Source organism: Drosophila montana, unplaced genomic scaffold (assembly GCF_035044405.1).
Source record: "Drosophila montana isolate Dmon_TW-CO22-7 unplaced genomic scaffold, ASM3504440v1 contig_920_1, whole genome shotgun sequence".
In the NCBI taxonomy this organism is placed as follows: domain Eukaryota; kingdom Metazoa; phylum Arthropoda; class Insecta; order Diptera; family Drosophilidae; genus Drosophila; species Drosophila montana.
The window spans coordinates 1,550,446-1,559,667 of NW_026999206.1; the positions used below are offsets into that span (position 1 = coordinate 1,550,446).

Here is a 9,222-nt window from a genome sequence, read left to right on the forward strand (position 1 = left end):
TGTGTGTGTGTGTGTGTGTGTGTGTGCGGTTGGATGCCAAGCAAAGTTGTGCAGCATCGAAATCTGTAAGCTGAAAACTCTGTGACATGCTTTTAAGTTTTCGGCTGGCATGCACATGCAGATTATTATTAGGTTGTTGCCGCTGCAGCCCGTTGCCCCTGCCGCAGGTGAGTGCCCCTCCCCTCCCCTCCCCTCCGTGTCGCCAGCAAACTCAAAGAAAAAAAAAACTTTGCCCATGTCCAGCTGGCTGGGGAGGGGGTTGGGGCATTTGCCATTTGCCTTGCCATAAGTTTTGTTCTAACAAACCAATTACTCGCACCAATTTCCACAGGCTGCCTTCGACTTTCGCCTAGCCTTACATGATGGAAGAGTTCGACTTTGAGGCGGTGGCTGACTAGCTGAGCAGGGAAGCTGAGGCGGGCTGTAGCTGGTGGCATGCTACAACGAGACGGCAACGAAGCTGACGCTGATGCTGAAGGAAAATACAAATACGACTTTCAGTTACTTTTTCATTATTTTGCCAAGGAGTTTGTCCTTTTGCGTGTGCGACACATTCGGCAAAGACACTTGGCTCGCATGTCCCCGTATCTCAATACCCCACCCCCCATGCACCATCTCCCTCTCTGTGTGTGTGTGTGTGTATTGCAATGTTCAAAACATTGGCAGATGTCGCCGCACTAGCAAAAGTTACGAGAGCCCTGCTGCAACAGCAGGTACAGGGAGGGCCAGGAGCATGGACTGCCTAAGGGCTGGATGATGAGGAGGGGGGAGGGGGGGCAGGCAGGCAGCTGTAGCGGGCGCATCCGGATCTGGATGGCGTGTGTACACATGCTGAGACAAGGACAAGACTTGCCAGTCAACTCGCAGCCAAGCCAGCTGAGCAGAAATGTATAAGAAAAAAATAAGGACGAGTTGATATCGCTGGCACAACGAAGTTTAAATACCCTTTATGGCATGTGGCTATGTGACCAGAATTGGGAAGCTCTTCCTCTTCTTTCTATATGCTATAGTAGTCCGATCCTGATAAGATTTTGCTCATTAGTCGAATAGAAAAAAACTTCATTATTGACCGATCATGCTTATAGCAAGCATATGATATAGTGTTTCGATCCGGCCGGCTCCGACATACATATGTACTGCCTGCAATAGAATGACGGACCATATCACTTCGTTTGTTAATGCTGATCAGGTATGTATATCCCTTATGGCTTCGGAAAAGTCTCCCACTATGCGCTACATATTGCTTGATAAAATGAAGATATCCTCTACAAAGGCATAAAAAAGTTGCTACAAGTTTACTTTCTTTTCTTTCTACTTGCCTTTTATTTTTGTCTTTTTCAACTAATTTTTCTTGTTTTTTCCAGTTAGCCCCCATCCACACTTTACACTGTTCACCGCATGTGCCCAGCTGTGCAAAAGGTGAAGACGACGTATGGCAGAGCGGGATGAGGCGGAGCGGGGCGGACCGGGGCGGTGAAGGGCAAGGTGGACAGCATTAAAGCGGCTCTAAATAAAATTGTCTATGTGAAAGAAGTCGTCGGTTCGACAAATGTGGGCATAAATAATTCATTGGAATGGATCAACAATTGTTTGGCACTCCAAATGGGCACAAACTAGTCCAAAGTTGAATGGAATCAAAGCGGATGCCGAACTAAAGATATTCATTAAAAAAAACCGAATATATTAAATAAACTATGTCGCTCTGGGAAATGGATTGTGACGAAGTATCTTATGTAAGTACTCGAAATGAACTAACATTTTCGGCATTGGACATGCCAATACATCTCCTGTCCGATATGATCAGCTGATGAGGATAAGGATCTCATGGAGAATGAGAAATATTGACGTGTAAGCTATGATACTATTATGTGCTTAAAGTAAGGGTAACTTTGAGGAAAAAAAAAATGGTCATGGTTACCAGGAGTCCGTTAAAATAGAGTCCCATATTCAACTGATTCCTGAATACCATTTATTTTGTAGCATACCATTGGTAGTCAATTAAAATGGGAATACAAACAGGCTATATGAGATTGGGCCTATGAAGCAAGGCTTCATACCAGGAACCGCACCGAAATCCAGTTAGTTTCATGAAATCGATAAGTATCGATTACAAATTCAACCCTTTTACGCATATATTCGAGCTTTTAAGATCCGGAGACGCCAAATTTGGTATGTGGACTATCGAGTAGTATACATAGATCAAGAATTTTTCACTTTTTGGTAAAAGTAAACAAAAATATTTCATATGATTTAAAATTAATTGATAGAATTTTAATTTAGTTAAAGGTCAGCGCAGCATTAAACAGATATCCATTTTATATACAGCACAGCTCTCAGTGGAGTGAAGATTGTTAATCTTTGGGCTTAAATGTGCACAAGAACTTGACAACTTATCTTAGCACACCTGCAGCATAAACACGCGGCTCTTTTGTTATTGTGGTGTGGCATGTGCCACATGCAGCCGAGTCCAGAAGCTGTTTTCTGTTTTTTACGTTTTCCTCCCCCATTTTTGTTGTGAAGATTAAGTCGCATGTGGAACATGTCTTTGGTGTGCCGCTTCTGTGTGTGTGTGTGTGTGTGTGTGTGTGTGTGTGTGTGCGACGTAATCTTTGGGCTGCTTTGGCCGCTTAACTTTTTTCACTTGCACTTGCAACAGCCCCAGCTTGCAGCATATTATGAAGATGAAGATGAAGCGGCGGCAGCGGCAGCAGCGGCAGCAGCGGCAGCGGCTTCAGCTCGCGTGTGCTGTTGTAAAAAGTTTTTAATTTTTCTTTTGAAACATTTAACTAAAAGAGAGCAAGTCCTTGCTTCCCTCGCCAAAGTGTTGCCAGCAACAGCGGCGAGGTTAGGGAGGGGTGGTGGTAAAGAAATTATCCTTTTCTTGCTTGCAACATCTTCTTCTTCTTCTTCGCTTGCCTTACAACTTTTGCTTGGCAAAATATCATACGCATAAAACAACATACGCCGAGACGAAAAAAACCCCAACCCCAGCCACTGCAGGCTACGAGCCGCCCCCCCCCCCCCCCCCCTTCGCTCACCCGGGCAGGACATCATATGATCTGAATGCAGCCCTCTCGCTATTTAACTTGCTTTATTTTTCTTTTAATGAAACAGTTGTTGCTCGCGGCATTATTATGATTATTATGAGGCATGCAAAAGTTGCAGTTAAAGCGTCGTGTAAAATAATATTTAGATGCCAACTTTCAGGCTGCAGTTTGGTGGCTTAAACCCCCCTCCCCCAACTACCCTTCACACACATCCGCTCTCAGCCTGTTTTGGCTGGCAATTTTGCAGTTTAATTAAATTTTACCAGGGCCGAATATCTGCGCAAGAAGACCGCCAAATGCGAAATGCCAAAGCCAGTTGTGAGTCCGGATTCGTGTTGCTGGCAGTCGATAGTCTACTGCTGGCAGTTGGCAGTTGGCAGTTGGCACCAAATGCACCGCAGCAATGTTGCTTTTAGTTTTGGGAAAAGCCCTTAAATTAATTGAGTCTGGCCAGGCTCAGTCCTAAGCAGAGCTCAGCCAACAACCAGTTGCCAGTTGCCGGCTTTTGTGTCGCATCAGATTGACTGAAGAAGCCGCACAAGTTTCTCTCTTTTAGTTTGACGAAATTAACTTGAACCGTTGTTGCCGCCAACCCCCGCACTCCTCCCCCCGCCCCACTCAGCACGTCTAACCAGTGCTCAGATTTGGTGCGAGTGAAAAAGTATTTGCATTACTATGACTTCGAATGGGTTTGAAATTAGCTGCTTTTCTAATTGACATTACATTATTGTAATCGGCAGACCCGGCGGAAGTTGCCTTCCGCGGGAATATGACGGATTTCTTCTCATGGTTAAGAGTACAGTCAAAGGGCTTATTCGAGCAGTTAACCTAGCCACAGCTAGCTAGGGTGAAAGGCCATTTAAATACTCGCATGCAATTAAAGGCAATTTATATTCATGAATTAATTTAGAAAACTACGCACTACCAAATGGAGCTGAGACACTCGATAATATCGGCTTTATTGTTATCGTTAGCATATTTTTTAAAATTTGCATTCAGCATTTCCAACACTTACAACTGCTACAACTAAATGACTTCACTATATATAAACCTTTAGTCACATGCTCCTGTTTCCTGCAATTTGTTCAACATTTCCATAATATTCTCAATAATGCTTTCCGATGCCATGATTATTTCGATTCAAATTGTGCATTTTCGATTGTTATCGATAAGCTTATTCACATTTAACATTTACAGCACTGTCAAAGTCTGCAGCTGAACATCTTGTCACTATTTATTAGCTAAGACTTCATTTAATATTGTTTCCCATTTACATTTGACTTCACGATTTGCCTACTTTCTTTTGGCTTATTTCAAAGCACAACATTCCCTGCTTTTAATATTCCAAAAATTTACAAGCCACAGAATTTTAGCATTTGAAGGGTTTCCGTTGGGGTGCTGTTTGTACAGCTCCATAGACGCAATCAGCTTAAGCTACTCCTCAAAGCACATTGGATAAGCATCTTTGTCTGGTTTTTGTGACGGATGTCTGTCCAGACACACAGTTCCATTTGTTCTTTATACCATTCTGACCAGAATCGGCTGCCTTGCTTTATAGTCTGCCATTATCACTAGCCAAATCTTGTGCACCCGCATGGTGAGCACAAACATTCAAAGCCGCAAATTTGTTAGCCGAGTTGCCGCTGTCATCAACAGATGCGCATCCCGTTTAGGGTACACCACTGTACAGACTAGTTCCAGTGGGAACAATGCAAAAGTCTACCAATTCCAGCATACCCGACAAATGCTTCCTCCTATTGAGGGAGTGAGCCGTAACGGAGTTCCACAAAGAATTGCATTAAAATTACTGTTATTCAAGTTACGGCGTTGCCACGTAGTCGTAAACATCGGGCACCAGCCAGCTACAACTGTTGCCATAGTCGATAGTTGCATGTGGCCAACTATTGATAGCATATGTAACGGTTCGCACTTTGCCCAAGAGTAATCGACCCATATAGATTTAAAGTGGAGTATGTATATGTCTAAAACTAGATGCTCCCTTGTCTCACTTGTTCGTCAAAGTTAATTGAGCTGGCCCAGCCTATTAGATATTCCCTTGTACTTACTTACATACACTTCATAAAACATATTTATATATATATACGTATATGCATAGCGGACACGAGACCACATAGCGCTCGACTAGACTAGCCGGATGGACATCTTAATGGTAAGAACATCTAAAACAATTTTCCATTAATGACAACAATGTCAATTTCAGGCACTCGGGCTGTCCAATGATGTTTTTCTCCTCTCTTATTTTTTGTTCTTCATTATTTTGGTCGTGCGGCTGTAAATGGCAAACAAGCCAAGTGCCTGGGCTGCTGGACAGAGGCGGTGGTAAACGGAGGTAACGAGTAACGTAAGGGGAGAGGGCGGTCATGGTGGCGCCTGGGGTGTGGGGGGGGGTGGGTGATGGGTGGTGGTCAGTGCAGAAGCATCCTTTTATGATGACGTTACGAACGCCGCTCTCGGTTGACTGACATGAAACTGTAATGGAATTCAATAAAAGCTGAGAGTGCAGAAACTGTTTGACACGCAAACGACGAAACGGCTTTTGGGGTCCATCGCATCGGCTCATGTGCGTTTGTCAGGCTCATTTGTTAATTTAACGCAATATCGCCGACTGTTCAGGGCCATGACTGTCCATAGGTGGTATCACGCGGGACATTGGCTCCAGCATTCAACATGCTCAGATATTTATGCTCTGTGAAACATATGTGCAAATATATACACGTATACACTTAACAACTGTGCGGCATTTCGATTATATTATATTGTTTGCGCCCAAGTCAGTCAGTTATAGTTGCTGTACACGCAAGGCCGGGTAATATTCGTAAAATTTATAATACTTATAATACTTGTGCTGTAGTGCTGTCAAGAAACAGTGCTGTGCAACAAGCCATGTTTTTCGATACTATCGGCGCGCCATTTTGAGAAAGTGAGCTATCGATAAGTTTGGCCGATAAATTGGATTGTCAAGCGAGGCTGGTGCAGGACACGGCAATTAGAGTTTTCACATTGATTTAAGTGGAGAAGATTTAAATCATGCCGCATATTGTGTCGCCGATACGTTCTAATCTCATATTGCAAATCCTATTGGAGGGCAATCTCTACATTGCATTCACGTGGTGTGTCAGCTATGTGCTCTACATGCTCATCTATGTATGTAGGTGATTTCCCATAACCTCATCAAGTACTCATTGAAATTTCTTTTTTTGCAGGAGTGGCGTCAGCTGGGAGTGCCCGTGTTGCTGGTCTTTACATTGGCCGTGATCACCGAGAGCTTGCGTATCTATGTGGGCTACACCCTCAACCTGAGCCCGCATGGACCGCGTCCCAAATTGTTGCTCTTCTCAACACTGGCCTTGTGTCTGCCATTGCTGTGCGCATTCTGGTATCTGCGCAAGCTGCTGCTCGATCAAAGTCTCTGGCTGCAGCTCATCTTCAATCTTTGGGCGATCCTTATAGCGCTGGAGCTGGTCGTGGCTGTGGGCATACTGTGGAGCAAGAAGTCCCATGTGGAAACGCTGCCGAATTGGTCGACTATTGAGGCGAATCTTAAAGCGCGCCGTCGTCGTCTTCAGCGCCCGCCTGGCCAACTTTACAAGTTGTGAATCGACGCACAGAATATCCTCGGATAGCGGGATAGTAAAAATGTCTGTACTCAGTTTTCAGATTGCAGATTGCAGAGCATCTGGTAGTTGGTTGCTTTTTAATTAACACATTTTTGCAATATTGTCAGCGCCCGGCCAGGCCAGACCACGCCCCCCCAATGTGTGTGTGTGTACACCTTGAATGCCCAATCCCTTTTGGTGTTGCTTTTATTGCATTTACTTTGCGACAAGCGACGATCCAGCGGCCAATGACGCCGCTTGATGGCCGAACCGGATGTCGTTTTCAATAAAGGCGTCGCAGGCGTTAAGCTCTACGCCGGAACACTCATCCCACACACACGCCACACACACACACACACACACACACACACACACACACACACACGTGTGGCAGATGAGACTTGGCTGTGTGGATGCTAGTGTGGCACTTTAATTAATTTCTTTAAGTTCATTAACATTTGACTTGTTTAAGCAAGTGAAAATACGACGATACAGCGAATGGGCGGATCCTTGAATCCGTGGCATTTGATGGCATTGTCAGGAGAATATTGCTTTCGCTACCTTCTCTTGAAAAGCCAGCATCTCAGGTTTATTCAAGCACACAATGTAAACAAATTTGGCAAAACTGTGTGATTTATTCAAAGTATTGTTCTATCTTTAAATATGTATTGCGTGTTGTGCTGCTTCAAATTTTCTATTTGTAGGCTAACAGTAACATTTGTTGGGCTATAATCATAATATTGTATGGCAACGCTCTAGAACGTAAGCTGAAAAAAAAGCTTTCATCGAACACATGCGATAGAGATCCCATGCATATTCGATATGTTGTTATCGATACACATTAGATAGGTACAAGCACTAACCAAATAACATATAGACCGGACAAACCGTACTTTTGAGGGTGACATTCGATATTTCTGCGGCTGGTCCAAACTCGCCTTCGTTTTTGTTCGGGTTCGAGACATGCCCGCATGCTCTCAGAAGCAAGAGAGTAAGAATACATATGGCCTGTGTCGGGGAACGGCAACGCTGTCTTTTTACTCGCTCACTCTACAAGAAACTGCTGTGGCTTACTCTCATCCATATGATTTGTGCGATAGAACGGCATCGCTGTTTTTTATCTAGCTCCCACTACAGGAAACTGCTTTAGCTTACTCTCAATGCTCTTTCAATTTGTCTATGTACCGTTTAAATGTTTGTGTGTGTATTTGTCCGCACAAGCAAAAATGCCCAGAAATTCAATTTTTCTCAAAAGTCGGTGGCATATCTTCCCTTTTGACGGGACGAGTAATATGAAATAATGAAAGGGTTTGCCAAGTCGATGCGAAATTCTTTCTTTTTAGCTCGTTCTTTTTCGAAAGGGTACCTAAGCGTTGGCATGTGTGCATTTAAAAGTTTTTGGACTTGCTATTCACGCATACTAACATATTTTGTATATGAATAGAAGCATTTATGCGCATGTGTGCCTGTTGGTCCCTGCCTGCCTGTCCGATCCAAATTTGACAATATTTTTGGACTTCTGAATTTCGAGCTCTACACACACACACAGAGACACAAATGTGTGTGAATGGGCTGATCATGGGCGCAAAATTTAAAAATATCATTATTGGCACGCGTCTGACGCGCGCTCTTCTTTTTATGATTTAGGGCTTGAATTGATGAATGAATGTTGACCCCTCATTACCTGCAGCAGCCCGTTGGGCCGAAAGGGTCAACTTTTGGCAAACACCTGCACCTGCATATGTAGGTCAAGTGACTGATCACTTAACTAATTTTAGGAGCAATTATATATTGATAGTATTAATAATTTTATTGTCTTTAAATATTTAGCTTTTTCATATATGAATTTGATCTACAGGTAATGAGGGGTCAACATTCATTCATCAATTCAAGCCCTAAATCATAAAAAGAAGAGCGCGCGTCAGACGCGTGCCAATAATGATATTTTTAAATTTTGCGTCCATGATCAGCCCATTCACACACATTTGTGTCTCTGTGTGTGTGTGTAGAGCTCGAAATTCAGAAGTCCAAAAATATTGTCAAATTTGGATCGGACAGGCAGGCAGGGACCAACAGGCACACATGCGCATAAATGCTTCTATTCATATACAAAATATGTTAGTATGCGTGAATAGCAAGTCCAAAAACTTTTAAATGCACACATGCCAACGCTTAGGTACCCTTTCGAAAAAGAACGAGCTAAAAAGAAAGAATTTCGCATCGACTTGGCAAACCCTTTCATTATTTCATATTACTCGTCCCGTCAAAAGGGAAGATATGCCACCGACTTTTGAGAAAAATTGAATTTCTGGGCATTTTTGCTTGTGCGGACAAATACACACACAAACATTTAAACGGTACATAGACAAATTGAAAGAGCATTGAGAGTAAGCTAAAGCAGTTTCCTGTAGTGGGAGCGAGATAAAAAACAGCGATGCCGTTCTATCGCACAAATCATATGGATGAGAGTAAGCCACAGCAGTTTCTTGTAGAGTGAGCGAGTAAAAAGACAGCGTTGCCGTTCCCCGACACAGGCCATATGTATTCTTACTCTCTTG

At 43.5% G+C, this 9,222-nt stretch overlaps 1 protein-coding gene across 1 annotated transcript; it reads left to right on the top strand.

Annotated features, from left to right (window-relative positions):
* Positions 1–6,004: 6,004 nt before the first annotated feature.
* On the top strand, positions 6,005–6,767 carry LOC135440283 (uncharacterized). The gene is made up of 2 exons (XM_064699368.1): positions 6,005–6,212; positions 6,272–6,767. Exons 1-2 carry the CDS (start codon positions 6,096–6,098, stop codon positions 6,662–6,664), a joined length of 510 nt encoding a protein of 169 aa, XP_064555438.1. The 5' UTR covers positions 6,005–6,095; the 3' UTR covers positions 6,665–6,767.
* Positions 6,768–9,222: the final 2,455 nt, after the last annotated feature.

Coding starts and splice junctions, on each gene's coding strand:
- LOC135440283 (XM_064699368.1), top strand. CDS start 6,096: ATGCCGCATATTGTGTCGCCGATACGTTCTAATCTCATATTGCAAATC. Junction 6,213..6,271: donor TGCTCTACATGCTCATCTAT/GTATGTAGGTGA, acceptor CTTTTTTTGCAG/GAGTGGCGTCAGCTGGGAGT.